Source organism: Salvelinus namaycush, chromosome 4 (assembly GCF_016432855.1).
Source record: "Salvelinus namaycush isolate Seneca chromosome 4, SaNama_1.0, whole genome shotgun sequence".
Lineage (NCBI taxonomy): Eukaryota > Metazoa > Chordata > Actinopteri > Salmoniformes > Salmonidae > Salvelinus > Salvelinus namaycush.
The window spans coordinates 4,364,762-4,381,802 of record NC_052310.1 but is presented as its reverse complement, the minus strand read 5'-3'; the positions used below and the strand labels follow the sequence as shown (position 1 = coordinate 4,381,802).

Here is a 17,041-nt window from a genome sequence, read left to right as displayed (position 1 = left end):
CGGTGTATCTGTGTGTTTGTGGAGGAAGGCTGTCGGTGTATCTGTGTGTTTGTGGAGGAAGGCTGTCGGTGTATCTGTGTGTTTGTGGAGGAAGGCTGTCGGTGTATCTGTGTGTGTGTGGAGGAAGGCTGTCGGTGTATCTGTGTGTTTGTGGAGGAAGGCAGTCGGTGTATCTGTGTGTTTGTGGAGGAAGGCTGTCGGTGTATCTGTGTGTGGAGGAAGGCTGTCGGTGTATCTGTGTGTGGAGGAAGGCTGTCGGTGTATCTGTGTGTTTGTGGAGGAAGGCTGTCGGTGTATCTGTGTGTGTGTGGAGGAAGGCTGTCGCTGTATCTGTGTGTTTTTGGAGGAAGGCTGTCGGTGTATCTGTGTGTTTGTGGAGGAAGGCTGTCGGTGTATCTGTGTGTGTGTGGAGGAAGGCTGTCGGTGTATCTGTGTGTTTGTGGAGGAAGGCTGTCGGTGTATCTGTGTGTTTGTGGAGGAAGGCTGTCAGTGTATCTGTGTGTGGAGGAAGGCTGTCGGTGTATCTGTGTGTGGAGGAAGGCTGTCGGTGTATCTGTGTGTTTGTGGAGGAAGGCTGTCGGTGTATCTGTGTGTGTGTGTGGAGGAAGGCTGTCGGTGTATCTGTGTGTTTCTGTAAGTTTGAACACTGTCACAGGAGCCTGTCTTTCTCAATGTCATCATGTTAATCAGTTTCATGTAGCAGTGTATTGTAATATTCATTTATATGCTTGTGGATTATGCAATGTTTACTTGGTGAACAACCCCCCCCCCCCTACACACACACACACACACACACACACACACACACACACACACACACACACACACACACACACACACACACACACACACACACACACACACACGCATGCATGCACACACACACACAAAACTGCACTATCCAATAAAGTTGTTTTATTCTCTCCACTGAGAAGGAATTCTCTTAGTATCCATTTCTTTAATCCACAGTAAGAATGAAGATGTAATGAAAGTTCAAATAAAGGCATTTGACCCTTCACCTCTGACCTCTACCCTTCACCTCTGACCTCTACTCTTGCTCCCTGTGTGTTCCAGCCGTTCTGGGGTGATAGAGAAGCTGGAGGCGTTGGAGCTGGAGAATCCAGAGAGGATGGAAGTGGAGGAGGCTGGGAGGACAGGAGCCAGGCAGGGCCGCAGCGAACACAGACGCTTCCACACAGAGGTACAACTTCAGGACCGCGTGTGTGTGTGTGTGTGTGTGTGTGTGTGTGTGTGTGTGTGTGTGTGTGTGTGTGTGTGTGTGTGTGTGTGTGTGTGTGTGTGTGTGTGTGTGTGTGTGTGTGTGTGTGTGTGTGTGTGTGTGTGGTACAGATACTATGATCTTTAACGTCATTCAGTTGAGGTCGATCAAAGAGAGGTTATTAACTATGGAAAACAGCCTCTGCCCAGACATTATTGTCCTAGCTGACACAGGACATTGTCTACTTGTTTTAAAGTGTTTTACAAGCAACATCACGTGAAATAGCTCAGCTAGATTAAGTTAGCTGTTGCACATGAAGCAGATTCTCTATCTCACACACACACACACACACACACACACACACACACACACACACACACACACACACACACACACACACACACACACACACACACACACACACACACACACTGTCTCTCCCTCTGTCAAATCAAATTGTATTTGTCACATGCGCCGAATACAACAGGTTCAGACCTTACAGTGAAATGCTTACTTACAAGCCCTTAACCAACAATGCAGTTTTAAGAAAATCCCTGAAGAAGTAAGAGATAAGAATAACAAATGAATTTAAGATCAGCAGTAAATAACACTAGTGGGGCTATATACAGGGCTCTACCGTTACAGAGTCAATGTGCGGGGAGCACCGGTATGTCGAGGAAATTGAGGTAATTATGTACATGTAGGTAGAGTTATTAAAGTGGCTATGCATAGATAATAACAGAGTAGCGGCAGCATGGGGGGGGGGGGGGGGGGCAATGCAAATAGTCTGGGTAGCCATTTGATTAGCTGTTCAGGAGTCTTATGGCTTGGGGGTAGAAGCTGTTTAGAAGCCTCTTGGACTAAGACTTGGCGCTCCGGTACCGCTTGACGTGCGGTAGCAGAGAAAACAGTCTATGACTGGGGTGGCTGGAGTATTTTACTATTTTTAGGGCCTTCCTCTGACACCGCCTGGTATAGAGGTCCTGGGTGGCAGGAAGCTTAGCACCTGTGATGTACTGGGCTGTACGTACTACCCTCTGTAGTGCGTTGCGGTCAAAGGCCGAGCAGTTGCCATACCAGGCAGTGATGCAACCCGTCAGGATGCTCCCGATGGTGAAGCTGTAAAACCTTTTGAGGATCTGAGGACCCATGCCAAATCTTTTTAGTCTCTTGAGGGGGAATAGGTTTTGTTGTGCCCTCTTCACGACTGTCTTGGGGTGCTTGGACCATGTTAGTTTGTTGGTGATGTGGACACCAAGGAACTTGAAACTCTCGACCCGCCCCACTACAGCCCCGTCGATGAGAATGGGGTTGTGCTCAGTCCTCCTTTTCCTGTAGTCCACAATCATCTCCTTTGTCTTGATCACGTTGAGGGAGAGGTTGTTGTCCTTGCACCACACGGTCAGGTCTCTGACATCCTCCCTATAGGCTGTCTCATCATTGTCGGTGATCAGGCCTACCACTGTTGTCATCGGCAAATTTAATGATGGTGTTGGAGTCGTGCCTGGCCGTGCAGTCATGAGTGAGCAGGGAGTACAGGAGGGGACTGAGTACGCACCCCTGAGGGGCCTCCGTATTGAGGATCAGAGTGATGGATGTGTTGTTGCCTACCCTTACCATCTGGGGGCGGCCCGTCAGGAAGTCCAGGATCCAGTTGTAGAGGGAGGTGTTTAGTCCCAGGGTCCTTAGCTTAGTGATGAGCTTTGAGGGCACTATGGTGTTGAATGCTGAGCTGTAATCAATGAATAGCATTCTCACGTAGGTGTTCCTTTTGTCCAGGTGGGAAAGGGCAGTGTGGAGTGCAATAGAGATTGCATCATCTGTGTATCTGTTGGTGCGGTATGCAAATTGGAGTGGGTCTAGGGTTTCTGGGATAATGGTGTTGATGTGAGCCATGACCAGCCTTTCAAAGCACTTCATGGCTACAGAAGTGAGTGCTACGGGTCGGTAGTCATTTAGGCAGGTTACCTTGGTGTTCTTGGGCGTAGGGAATATGGGGGTCTGCTTGAAACATGTTCGTATTACAAACTCCAACAGGGAAAGGTTAAAAATGTCAGTGAAGACACTTGCCAGTTGGTCAGCACATGCTCGTTGTACACGTCCTGGTAATCCATCTGGCCCTGCGGCCTTGTGAATGTTGACCTGTTTAAAGGTCTTACTCACATCGGCTGCAGAGAGCGTGATCACGCAGTCGTCCGGAACAGCTGATGCTCTCATGCATGTTTCAGTGTTACTTGCCTCGAAGCTAGCGTAGAAGTAATTTAGCTCGTCTGGTAGGGTCGTGTCACTGGGCAGCTCTCGGCTGTGCTTCCCTTTGTAGTCTGTAATAGCCTGCCACACGTCGGAGTCGGTGTTGTACGATTCGATCTTAGTCCTGTATTGATGCTTTGCCTGTTTGATGGTTTGTCAGAGGGCATAGCGGGATTTCTTATAAGCTTCCAGTTTAGAGTCCCGCTTTTTTAAAGTGGCAGCTCTACCCTTTTGCTCAGTGCGAATGTTGCCTGTAATCCATGGTTTCTGGTTGGAGTATGTACATACGGTCACTGTGGGGACGACGTCATCGATGCACTTATTGATGAAGCCTGTGACTGGTGTGGTGTACTCCTCAATGCCATTGGAGGAATCCCGGAACATATTCCAGTTTCTTTGTTTTAAAATCAGGAGCTTGTGCTTTGTTCATTTCCAGTTTCCATTATGTGGCTCGATTTCCCTGATACTTACTTCCCTTTCCACCCCTGGCTCTGGCCTGCTCTGGTCTGGCCTGCTCTGCTCTGGCCTGGTCTGGCCTGCTCTGGTCTGGCCTGCTCTGCTCTGGCCTGGTCTGGCCTGCTCTGCTCTGGCCTGCTCTGGTCTGGCCTGCTCTGGCCTGGCCTGCTCTGGTCTGGCCTGCTCTCCTCTGGCCTGCTCTGGTCTGGCCTGCTCTGGTCTGGCCTGCTCTGCTCTGGCCCTGGTCTGGCCTGCTCTGGTCTGGCCTGGTCTGGCCTGCTCTGCTCTGGCCTGCTCTGGTCTGGCCTGCTCTTCTCTGGCCTGGTCTGGCCTGCTCTGGTCTGGCCTGCTCTTCTCTGGCCTGCTCTGGTCTGGCCTGCTCTGGCCTGGCCTGCTCTGCTCTGGCCTGCTCTGCTCTGGCCTGGTCCGTTCCGGCCGGGGCAAACCAACCTCTGTAATAGGAATAACAACAGAAAGAGAGAAATTGTCCCCCCCCAAAAGAATCCTGAGTAAAATGTCCCCAGAAGTGAGACTGTTTAGAGCAACTTTTAAAACCTGTACACCAAGTTTGTCCTGTCTTTGTTGTCAAGTATGTGTGGCATTTTCAGACTGGCACAAATAAAGGGTGCTTATAGTAAACATCATGCCACCTGCACATACACACTCCCATTACCTTCTCTCTCTCTCTCGTTCTTTCTGAGATACACACACTGCTCCTGGATGATGCTTGTTTTCTTCTGTGTCAGTGTCTTTGTTTCCGTTCTCTCTGGTTTGGTGAAAGGCTGTTGGGTTCAGGTTAGAAGATGTGTGATTCTGATTAGAAAAATGACTTGTTCTTCTTATGACAGCTGTGCGGAGATCGTATCTCATTTTATCATATGTTAAACTGCTCACATTGGAGGAGTCGATGTTCTGTTCATAAAAACACAAATAACATACATGAAGGCTATTGTATAATGTTTGGATCCTCTGAAATCCATGAGGTAGGTAGGTGTTCTGTACGAGTGCACACTCCAGGGAGAAGGAGGAGCAACGGAATTAGGCTCATGATACATGGATGTGACCTCTATCTTCAGATATTGACCATTTTGACTAGAGGTCGACCGATTATGATTTTTCAACGCCGATACCGATTATTGGACGACCCAAAAAAGCCAATACAGATTAATTGGCCTTTAAAATAATAATAATAATAATAATTTAAATATTTTTTTACATACATAAATACATACATACATACATACATACATACATACATACATACATACATACATACATACATACAGTTGTATGTATGTACATGCAGTGGAGCAAAAAAGTATTTAGTCAGCCACCAATTGTGCAAGTTCTCCCACTTAAAAAGATGAGAGGCCTGTAATTTTCATCATAGGTACACTTCAACTATGACAGACAAAATGAGAGAAAAAAAATCCAGAAAATCACATTGTAGGATTTTTTATGAATTTATTTGCAAATTATGGTGGAAAATAAGTATTTGGTCAATAACAAAAGTTTATCTCAATACTTTGTTATATACCCTTTGTTGGCAATGACAGAGGTCAAACGTCTTCACAAGGTTTTCACACACTGTTGCTGGTATTTTGGCCCATTCCTCCATGCAGATCTCCTCTAGAGCAGTGATGTTTTGGGGCTGTTGCTGGGCAACACGGACTTTCAACTCCCTCCAAAGATTTTCTATGGGGTTGAGATCTGGAGACTGGCTAGGCCACTCCAGGACCTTGAAATGCTTCTTACGAAGCCACTCCTTCGTTGCCCGGGCGGTGTGTTTGGGATCATTGTCATGCTGAAAGACCCAGCCACGTTTCATCTTCAATGCCCTTGCTGATGGAAGGTGGTTTTCACTCAAAATCTCACGATACATGGCCCCATTCATTCGTTCCTTTACACGGATCAGTCGTCCTGGTCCCTTTGCAGAAAAACAGCCCCAAAGCATGATGTTTCCACCCCCATGCTTCACAGTAGGTATGGTGTTCTTTGGATGCAACTCAGCATTCTTTGTCCTCCAAACACGACGAGTTGAGTTTTTACCAAAACGTTCTATTTTGGTTTCATCAGACCATATGACATTCTCCCAATCTTCTTCTGGATCATCCAAATGCTCTCTAGCAAACTTCAGACGGGCCTGGACATGTACTGGCTTAAGCAGGGGGACACGTCTGGCACTGCAGGATTTGAGTCCCTGGCGGCGTAGTGTGTTACTGATGGTAGGCTTTGTTACTTTGGTCCCAGCTCTCTGCAGGTCAATCACTAGGTCCTCCCGTGTGGTTCTGGGATTTTTGCTCACCGTTCTTTTTATCATTTTGCCCCCACGGGGTCAGATCTTGCGTGGAGCCCCAGATCGAGGGAGATTATCAGTGGTCTTGTATGTCTTCCATTTCCTAATAATTGCTCCCACAGTTGATTTCTTCAAACCAAGCTGCTTACCTATTGCAGATTCAGTCTTCCCAGCCTGGTGCAGGTCTACAATTTTGTTTCTGGTGTCCTTTGACAGCTCTTTGGTCTTGGCCATAGTGGAGTTTGGAGTGTGACTGTTTGAGGTTGTGGACAGGTCTCTTTTATACTGATAACAAGTTCAAACAGGTGCCATTAATACAGGTAACGAGTGGAGGACAGAGGAGCCTCTTAAAGAAGAAGTTACAGGTCTGTGAGAGACAGAAATCTTGCTTATTTGTAGGTGACCAAATACTTATTTTCCACCATAATTTGCAAATAAATTCATTAAAAATCCTACAATGTGATTTTCTGGATTTTTTCTCTCTCATTTTGTCTGTGTACCTATGATGAAAATTACAGGCCTCTCTCATCTTTTTAAGTGGGAGAACTTGCACAATTGGTGGCTGACTAAATACTTTTTTGCCCCACTGTACATACACCCATGCATACATACACCTTAGCCAAATACATTTAAACTCAGTTTTTCACAATTCCTGACATTTAATCCTAGTAGAAATTCCCTGCTGTCTTAGACCAGTTAGGATCACCACTTTATTTTAAGAATGTGAAATGTCAGAATAATAGTAGAGAGAATTATTTATTTCATATTTTATTTATTTCATTACATTCCCAGTGGGTCAGAAGTTTACATACACTCAATTAGTATTTGGTAGCATTGCCTTTAAATTGTTTAACTTGGGTCAAACGTTTCGGGTAGCCTTCCACAAGCTTCCCACAATAAGTTGGGTGAATTCCTCCTGACAGAGCTGGTGTAACTGAGTCAGGTTTGTAGGCCTCCTTGCTCGCTCACGCTTTTTCAGTTCTGCCTACATATTTTCTATGAGATTGAGGTCAGGGCTTTGTGATTACCACTCCAATAGCTTGACTTTGTTGTCCTTAACCCATTTTTCCACAACTTTGGAAGTATGTTTGGGGTCATTGTCCATTTGGAAGACCCATTTGCGACCAAGCTTTAACTTCCTGACTGATGTCTTGAGATGTTGCTTCAATATATCCACATAATTTTGCTTCTTCATGATGCCATCTATTTTGTGAAGTGCATCAGTCCCTCCTGCAGCAAAGCACCCCCACAACATGATGCTGCCACCCCCGTGCTTCACGGTTGGGATGGTGTTCTTTGGCTTGCAAGCCTCCCCCTTTTTCCTCCAAACATAACGATGGTCATTATGGCCAAACAGTTCTATTTTTGTTTCATCAGACCAGAGGACATTTCTCCAAAAAGTACGATCTTTGTCCCCATGTGCAGTTGCAAACCGTAGTCTGGCTTTTTTATGGCGGTTTCGGAGCAGTGGCTTCTTCCTTGCTGAGAGGCCTTTTAGGTTATGTCGATATAGGACTCGTTTAACTGTGGATATAGATACTTTTGTACCTGTTTCCTCCAGCCTCTTCACAAGGTCCTTTGCTGTTGTTCTGGGATTGATTTGCACTTTTGCACCAAAGTACGTTCATCTCTAGGAGACAGAACGCGTCTCCTTCCTGAGTGGTATGACAGCTGCGTGGTCCCATGGTGTTTATTATACTTGTGTACTATTGTTTGTACATATGAACGTGGTACCTTCAGGCGTTTGGAAATTGCTCCCAAGGATGAACCAGACTTGTGGAGGTCTAAAAAAAAAAAAATGGCTGATTTCTTTTGATTTTCCCATGATGTCAAGCAAAGAGGCACTGAGTTTGAAGGTAGGCCTTGAAATACATCTACAGGTAAACCTCCAATTGACTCAAATGATGTCAATTAATCTATCAGAAGCTTCTAAAGCCATGACATCATTTTCTGGAATTTTCCAAGCTTTTTAAAGGCACAGTCAACTTAGTGTATGTAAACTTTAACAGATGGTCAGTCTGCCACGCAGTCTCCTCGTGGAGTGCAATGTAATCGGCGTCCAAAAATGGCAATTACCGATTGTTATGAAAACTTGAAATCGGCCCTAATTAATCGGCCGTGCCGATTAGTCGGTCAACCTCTAATGTTGACCCAAATGGCTGCTGGAGTGTTGATGTTACGTTGTGTGTTTCAGGACCTGGGACAGGACTTCCCTTCCACTCTGCCCCCTCTCAGACGAGCCAAGTCCCTGGACCGTAGGACCACCGAGTCTGTCATGACCGTGAGTACCATTTCAGTCTCTACATCTGCATTGCTTGCTGTTTGGGGTTTTAGGCTGGGTTTCTGTATAGCACTTTGTGACATCAGCTGATGTAAAAGAAAAAGAAAAGAAAAAGGGCTTTATAAATACGATTGATTGATTGATTGACTCTGCTGTCGTTCAGTGTTTCTATGTCGCCTCTCGGGTGTGTCTTTCTGACATACTCAAATACACCAGGTAGACTTTTCAACTGAGAACATTGTAATCAGTTAGCGCTGATTGTTTACCCAAGGGGGGGGGGGGGGGGTGTGTGTGTGTGTGTGTGTGTGTGTGTATATATATATATATATATATATATATAGGGGAGCTTTCTCTCCAGGTCCAGATAACATCACAATAGTTCTTCTGTTCTCCTAAAGCTGCAGGATAAGAGGTCATCAGCAATGCTAGGGGACGACTTTATCCCTGCTGAGTGGAGGTTTTTAAAGGGGTCGTTGGGTTGGTGGAGTGTATCGGCTGGTTTACCAGTGTTAAGAGTATTCAAGTTTTATTAGGCGTACGTACTGGAGACACGTTCTGTAAACCGTCCGCTGAAATGCTTACTGTCCAGGTTCCTGTTCGACAAGCCAACAGCAGTAATGAAACATAAGGACGTAAAGTGTTTGGGTTGACGATAATGTTATGATAATGTTATGATAATGATGAGTCACTGTGTGCTATGAAACCACTCAACCTTTCAGCCACATGATACTGAACATGTTGATACAGCAGCTCCTGGCTCAGCTGTAGTAATGAAGACATTATGGTACGCCGTGCCTTTTTGTTAGTTTTAATAAAATAGGTCGTCTAGGGATTGTTGTGGTTTATGATCTATTAGTCTGCACCTCTGAATCTTTTGGTTCCTGCTCTTTCTGGCTGTTCTAGTGGCCAGGGTTTTCATGGCTGCATTGATGGAGGATTATACTGTAGAGAATAGTCCAGGGTAGAGGTCGACCGATTATGATTTTTCAATACCGATACCGATTATTGGAGGACAAAAAAAGCCGATACCGATTAATCGGCCGATTTATAAAAATAAAAAAGTTTATATATATATATATATATATATATATATATATATATATCATACACACACACATTTTTGTAATAATGACAATTGCAACAATACTGAATGAACAATGAACACTTTTATTTTAACTTAATATAATACATAAATACACACACGCACACAGCTCTGAAATGACAATGATACTGAAGAGTCTGTTTAGGAGACAAATACTCTCAACTGTTTGAATAAAAATAGAGTTTAAGTTACCTGTGATGAATGTTGAAAACAAAAACTTTAATTTCTATATGCAGCAAATATTTTAATAATGGGCAACCAAAGTGCGAGTCATAATTCCCATGACAACTTTTAGCAAAATCTGAAAAGCGGTTCCTTCATTTATTCCATAGGATATTTTTAGATTCACTTAAAATAAGGTCTGTGTTTCGTGTAGGCTTACATCACCGTGCCAATTTTATAACTGTGTAGATATCCATAGGACAAGGTAATTCTGATCAATATTGGCTAAATATAAGCGAAGATACATTTTTTTGTAGAGTGGATTTATGAAAATATGTTGACAAACGTTACCTTATCCTAGTGAGATTTACACGGGTATCAAAACGTCGAGGCGGTTTAAGCCTGCACGAAACACAGACCTTATTTGAAGTAGATCAAGACATTCTCTATGGAAGACATGAATGGTAAAATAACAAAGGAACCCCTTTCAAATTCAGCCGCAAGTTATTACAGGAATTATAACGCGTCGACTATTTCTCTCTAAACCATATACCTTTGACTAATCCGGAAACTATCACCTCGAAAACAAAACGTTTATTCCGTTCCGTATTTTATCTAACTGGTGGCATCCATGAGTCTAAATATTCCTGTTACATTGCACAACCTTCAATGTTGTCATAATTACGTAAAATTCTGGCAAATTAGTTCGCAAAGAGCCAGGCGGCCCAAACTGTTGCATATACCCTGACTCTGCGTGCAATGAACGCAAGAGAAATGACACAATTTCACCTGGTTAATATTGCCTGCTAACCTGGATTTCTTTTAGCTAAATATGCAGGTTTAAAAATATATACTTGTGTATTGATTTTAAGAAAGGCATTGATGTTTATGGTTAAGTACACATTGGAGCAATGACAGTCATTGATTGATTGTTTTTTATAAGATAAGTTTAATGCTAGCTAGCAACTTACCTTAGCTTACTGCATTCGCTAACAGGCAGGCTCCTCGTGGAGTGCAATGTAATCAGGTGTTAGAGCATTGGACTAGTTAACTGTAAGGTTGCAAGATTGGATCCCCCGAGCTGACAAGGTTAAAAATCTGAGGCAGAACGTTCCTAGGCCGCCATTGAAAATAAGAATGTGTTCTTAACTGACTTGCCTAGTTAAAGGTGTGTAAAAAATAAAAATAAATTGTTTTAAAAAATCGTCAAATCGGCGCCCAAAAATACCGATTCCCGATTGTTATGAAAACTTGAAATCGGCCCCGATTTAATCGGCCATTCCGATTAATCGGTCGACCTCTAATCCAGGGGGCTGTGATGGGTGACGTGGCTGGGACAGTACAGTCCAGGGGGCTGTGATGGGTGACGTGGCTGGGACAGTACAGTCCAGGGGGCTGTGATGGGTGACGTGGCTGGGACAGTACAGTCAAGGGGGCTGTGATGGGTGACGTGGCTGGGACAGTACAGTCAAGGATCTGTGATTCATAGTGGAGTAGATACATGTTTCCCCTAACCACTGGTCCAGGGTCAGTTATCATTGTATCCTCCAAATGATGAGTGCTAAGGCAATCTGGTCCTAGGTCTGTGTTCAGGTCTGTGTCCCCGCTCTTTCTCAGACATTAAGTTAACTAATGAAGTGTATTTTTTAGCTATGCAAACGTTCAAGATACTCATTGCAAATATTCAAAATTGTCCAAATACGTCAACATCTATTTAACAAAGTGCAGAAAATGCAGCGTGTTGGAATTGCAATGTTTCTGTCAGCTCTGTACTGTAGTCATCCAGTCGTGATAACTTATACTTTTCTTTCAGCTGTAAGTATGACATGTAAAAGTTAGGAAGTCCTGCGTGGATCTCAGATAGAAGTTGTTTTTAAAAAGCTGTACCTTTGGTCACCTGGTATCTGTGTGTTTCAGCATCTCTTGGTTCATCTTGCATGATGTTGATGTGTGGCGTCACTAGACTTTACTGGGCCGGGGCTTGATTTCATTGGCATTTTTAAAAGAGTCGATGTTAAGTGATGCTTTTAGGGATGGTGTGTAACACTGTCTTTTTCTTCGGGATATTAGCTGATGTACGAAGGGCTATATAAAATACATTTGATTTGATTTGATTCTTTTTTTTTCAGCCGGACTTGCTGAACTTCAAGAAAGGTTGGATGGTGAAGCTGGATGAGCATGGACAAGTAAGCAACAAACCATACCGACAAACATCACCAAAATAACTCGTTGGTTTTTTTGTTTTGTTTTTCTTGAAAATCGTATATTAAAAAAATTTTGGGGTCAGATCATCAAATCATGGATTTAGTAGCTGTACAAACAGTCATCTGAACGTTCACCTAATGCCTTCTAGAATGTTCTAGTATTCTATGGCCTTTCGAGCCGAGCGTCAGTCCGTCTTTGATGACACCGCTTCGACGGGTGACCGTTGAAAGGGTTATGTGGTGCTTCTCTTTATACAGCAGATCGATGTTCTTTTACAGCTACGTTTAGTGTGTAGACCGGTGCTCCAACGCTGTATATTTCTACAGTTTGCTGCGTTGTTGGAGCTAGAAACATTAGCATTTCGCTACACCTACGATTAAAATCTGCAATACTGTGTATGTGACCAATACAACTTTTGATTTGATATATTGCACAGTCCAAGTTAACACACAGCTTTCATAGAAATCCTTACTTTTCAGAGGGCTACCAACATCACTTCAGTATCCTCTTCTATGGGTTTGTTCTGGTATGTGTCTGTGCTGTGTGTAGTGTAGCTCAGTTGGTAGAGCATGGCGCTTGTAACGGCAGGGTTGTGGGTTCGCTTCCCACTGAGGACCAGTACGAAAAAAGTATGAAAATGTCTGCACTCAAGTCGTTCTGCTAAATTACTCAAATCTTTGTATTGCACACAGAAACCAAGCTCCTAATGTCATTGCTCTGTGATAACTCTCACTGGCGCCAAATATAGGTTTTATTATTCTATATCTGCATTGCATTTTGGGGGTTTTGGCTGGGTTTCTGTACAGCACTTTCTGACATTGGCTGATGTAAACAGGGCTTTAAAAAATCTAATGTGATTTGATTATTCTCGGTCTACTGGACTAACAGAACAGTTGATGTATTCCCAGTGAACTCTGTGTTGAATTCTCTCTCTCTCTCTCTCTCTCTCTCTCTCTCTCTCTCTCTCTCCCTCTCTCCCTCTCTCTCTCTCTCTCTCTCTCTCTCCCTCTCTCCCTCTCTCCCTCTATCCCTCTCTCCCTCTCCTATAGTGGAAGAAGTTTTGGTTCGTACTGACAGACCACAGCCTCCGATACTACAAGGACTCCATTGCTGAAGAGGTGACTTTTTTCTCTAAATCCATCCATACTCGTCAGTCGTGCTAGTGTAACTGTGACCGACTATAGCAAGGGCAGTAGTTATCTTTCAAATAAATGGAAAATGTTCGTCAATACAGTATTGGTTTTCTATTGATAACGTTGTATACTAAACACAAATATAAACGCAACATGTAAAGTGTTGGTCCCATGTTTCATGAGCTGAAATATAAGATCCCAGAAATGTTCCATGTGCACAAAAAGCTTATTTCTCTCAAATTTTGTGCACAAACTTGTTTACATCCTTGTTCGTGACTATTTCTCCTTTGCCAAGATAATCCATCCACCTGACAGGTGTGGCATATCAAGAAGCTGATTAAACAGCATGATCATTACACAGGTGCACCTTCTGCTGGGGACAATAAAAGCTGGCCTCGAACATTGTTTTAGAGAATTTGGAAGTACATCCAACCGGCCTCAAACACGCCAGGCCAGGACCTCCACATCTGGCTTCTTCACCTGTGGGATGGTCAGCCACCCGGGCAGCTGATGAAACTGTGGGTTTGCACAAACTGAATACTTTCTGCACAAACGGTCTCAGGGAAGCTCATCTGCATGCTCGTCGTCCTCACCAGGGTCTTGACCTGACTGCAGTTCAGGGTTGTCACCGTCTTCAGTGGGCAAATGCTTCATAGACGAATTCCGTTTTCAACTGTACTGGGAAGATGGCAGAAAGCGTGTATGGCGTTGTGTGGGCGAGCGGTTTGCTGATGTCAACGTTGTGAACAGAGTGCCCCATGGTGGGGTTATGGTATGGGCAGGCGTAAGCTACGGACAACTAGGACAATTGCATTTTGTCAATGACAATTTGTATGCAGAGATACCGTGAAGAGATCCTGAGGCCCGTTGTCTTGCCATTCATCTGCCGCCATCACCTCATGTTTCAGCATGATAACACACAGCCCCATGTCGCAAGGATCTGTACACAATTCCTGGAAGCTGAAAATGTCCCAGTTCTTCCACTGCCTGCGTACTCACCAGACATGTCACCCGTTGAGTATGTTTGGGATGCTCTGGATCGACGTGTATGACACTGTGTTCCAGTTCCTGCCAATATCCAGCAACTTTTCACAGCCATTGAAGAGGAGTGGGACAACATTCCACAGGCCACAAATCAACAGCCTGATCAGCTCTATGTGAAGGAGTTCTGTCACGCTGCATGAGGCAGATGGTGGTCACACCACGCCCTTTACCTTTTTTTTAAAGTTATCTTTGAAAACATGCATATCTGTATTCCCCAGTCATGTGCAATACATAGATTAGGGCCTAATGAATTCATTTAAATTGACTGATTTCCTTATATGAAATGTAACTCTTTGAAATTGTTGCATGTTGCGTTTTGTATTTTTGTTCGCCGTAAGTACCCAGTACCCAGTTTCAAAAGAATTGTTCCTGCAACTGGCTGCTTGTATGCTGATGATAGACTATTCTGTTCCTGACTTCACCATCTGTAGTAATGCTGTCTTTCAGGCTTCAGATCTGGACGGGGAGATAGACCTGTCTACGTGTTATAACGTCACTGAATACCAGGCTCAACGCAACTACGGCTTCCAGATACATGTAAGCCCCAATCACTCACATACAATCTCAGATTATTTAATGTAGTAATAATGATTTGATTTGCGTTTATCTAGCCATTTTTGTCTCTTTTTATTATCAAAAAGCATGTTGTTGTATGGATATAACAGCCCTTCACTGTCACCCAATAGGATAGCTGTTATTGTACAGTGTGAATCTAATGCCTTAGCTGTCCTCCTCAGACCCAGGAGGGCATGCACACCCTGTCGGCCATGACTGCAGGCATACGGAGGAACTGGATCCAGGCTGTCATGAAGAATGTCAGACCCTCCACCGCTCCAGACGTGGCTAGCAACCACAGCTCCTTCTCCCCACTGGAGGGGCTGTTTCAGCCGGACGTGACCCAGGACTCCCCTTCCTCCGAGACCTCGTCCGTGGAGCGTGAGCCAGGTCCAGGCCCTAAGAAGAGCCGGGCACGCGAGCGCCGACAACAAGGCCGCTCAAAGACCTTCGACTGGGGCGAGTTCCGACCCATTGCCCAGGCTTTGGCCCAGCAGCGGGCCCAGAAGGCTGAGCCCCTGCAGACTGACATAGGAGACCCCGATCGGAACCGGAGGAGGGAAGAACGACGGAGGAGGTATGAATCTGTGACTGGCTCCTCCAAGGACCAACCAGCAGGCTCCGAGGGCGGGAGGATGGACTTTGAGAAGGGGGGAGGGAGTGAAGGCAGCCCTGGGGGTGAGTGTGGGGGTCCCCCCTCCCTGGAGAGGCAGCAGAAGGTGGAGGAGGAGATCGAGCAGCACTGGCAGCAGGTGGAGCAGACACCCATCAGGGATGAGAGGAGGGTACCTCTGCCCTCGACACTGCAGACCAGGGAGACGGCCGAGCTGGAGAAACTGCTGGAGAGCTACAAGAAAGGGGTGGGTGTTTTTATGGGAACCCGAGATCAATGTCAAAGGTCAGAGGTTGCTGATAGGTCAGTGTTCACCTTGTCCATTGTACCTTGCCTCTCCCAGGTAGAAGAGCTGAAGCTGCAGTTGGGGAGCTGTCACCAGCAGCTGCTGCACTCCAACCAGCACAAACAGAATCTGGAGGTCCAGCTGAGGACGGCTCTGGAGAGAGAATCTATGGAGCACGTCCGTTCCGGATACGTCTCCCAGGTAAGCACCTCAGAGCTTTTCTTCTCCTCGGAGCTGTTCTATTCTCTATAGGCAGTCCTGTTGAGTTAACATTTCATGACGTAAACCGTACAGATTGAGCAGTGTGTGTTCCTCTTTTCATTTCGTAACCTCCTTTGCATGTTGTATTTTTAATTGTGAGAAAACATCAAACTGACTGACATCAAAGCTACACAACGGCTCCAGAATGTTCCTTTGCATGAGTCCGTTCGTTGCATGTGAGGAGAAACTTCTTGTTTTTATGACTCCTTTTACGGCTTCTTGCTGATGTTTCGTTGTTTTTTTTTTATAGGTAGGACAGATGTCGCAAACTCATGCATGTGTATCGAACGTTGATGCATTCAATTTAACGATTAACATTTAGATGGATAAGTTTCCTTTTCGGTGTTCCTGTGATGCTGTAAATGGCTCCTTGACTTCAACAGTACAGCCATAGGAGTTGAAATAATGACGTTTGGCTCAGAACTGTATAAAATAAGGCTGGTCTCCTGACGATTTTTATTTGAATGGATTTCAGATGTTTTGTTTTCTACTGCTGTTCCAGACCATGCCTTCTTCTTGTTACTGATGTGCGCGCCAGACCTTTATGCAAGATGATAGTTTTCTGTTGTATTTTTGCTTGTGTGTATGTGTGTGTTAGAGAGCGGGTCAGAGTGTGTCCGTGTGGAGGGCTAATCTATGTGTGTGTTAGAGAGCGGGTCAGAGTGTGTCCGTATGGAGGGCTAATCTATGTGTGTGTTAGAGAGCGGGTCAGAGTGTGTCCGTATGGAGGGCTAATTTATGTGTGTGTTAGAGAGCGGGTCAGAGTGTGTCCGTATGGAGGGCTAATCTATGTGTGTGTTAGAGAGCGGGTCAGAGTGTGTCCGTATGGAGGGCTAATCTATGTGTGTGTTAGAGAGCGGGTCAGAGTGTGTCCGTATGGAGGGCTAATCTATGTGTGTGTTAGAGAGCGGGTCAGAGTGTGTCCGTATGGAGGGCTAATCTATGTGTGTGTTAGAGAGCGGGTCAGAGTGTGTCCGTATGGAGGGCTAATCTATGTGTGTGTTAGAGAGCGGGTCAGAGTGTGTCCGTATGGAGGGCTAATCTATGTGTGTGTTAGAGAGCGGGTCAGAGTGTGTCCGTATGGAGGGCTAATGCTTTTTGGAATTCTTCACCACTTATTGTGTAAATCTGAGTTTTATCAAAGATAGTTGGTTTGCTTGGATAGCTTGTGTAACAAA

The 17,041-nt window shown here is 44.9% G+C and overlaps 1 protein-coding gene across 1 annotated transcript in view; it reads left to right on the top strand.

Moving 5' to 3' along the window:
- LOC120046085 (myosin phosphatase Rho-interacting protein-like) overlaps window positions 1-17,041 on the top strand; it is a 91,732-nt gene that overhangs the window by 54,381 nt on the left and 20,310 nt on the right. Inside the window, exons 7-13 of the mRNA XM_038991024.1 lie at window positions 1,075-1,201; window positions 8,416-8,502; window positions 11,896-11,952; window positions 13,021-13,089; window positions 14,596-14,685; window positions 14,886-15,563; window positions 15,660-15,803. Coding sequence (XP_038846952.1) covers window positions 1,075-1,201; window positions 8,416-8,502; window positions 11,896-11,952; window positions 13,021-13,089; window positions 14,596-14,685; window positions 14,886-15,563; window positions 15,660-15,803 — 1,252 coding nt within the window. The remainder of the gene's footprint in view (window positions 1-1,074; window positions 1,202-8,415; window positions 8,503-11,895; window positions 11,953-13,020; window positions 13,090-14,595; window positions 14,686-14,885; window positions 15,564-15,659; window positions 15,804-17,041) is intronic.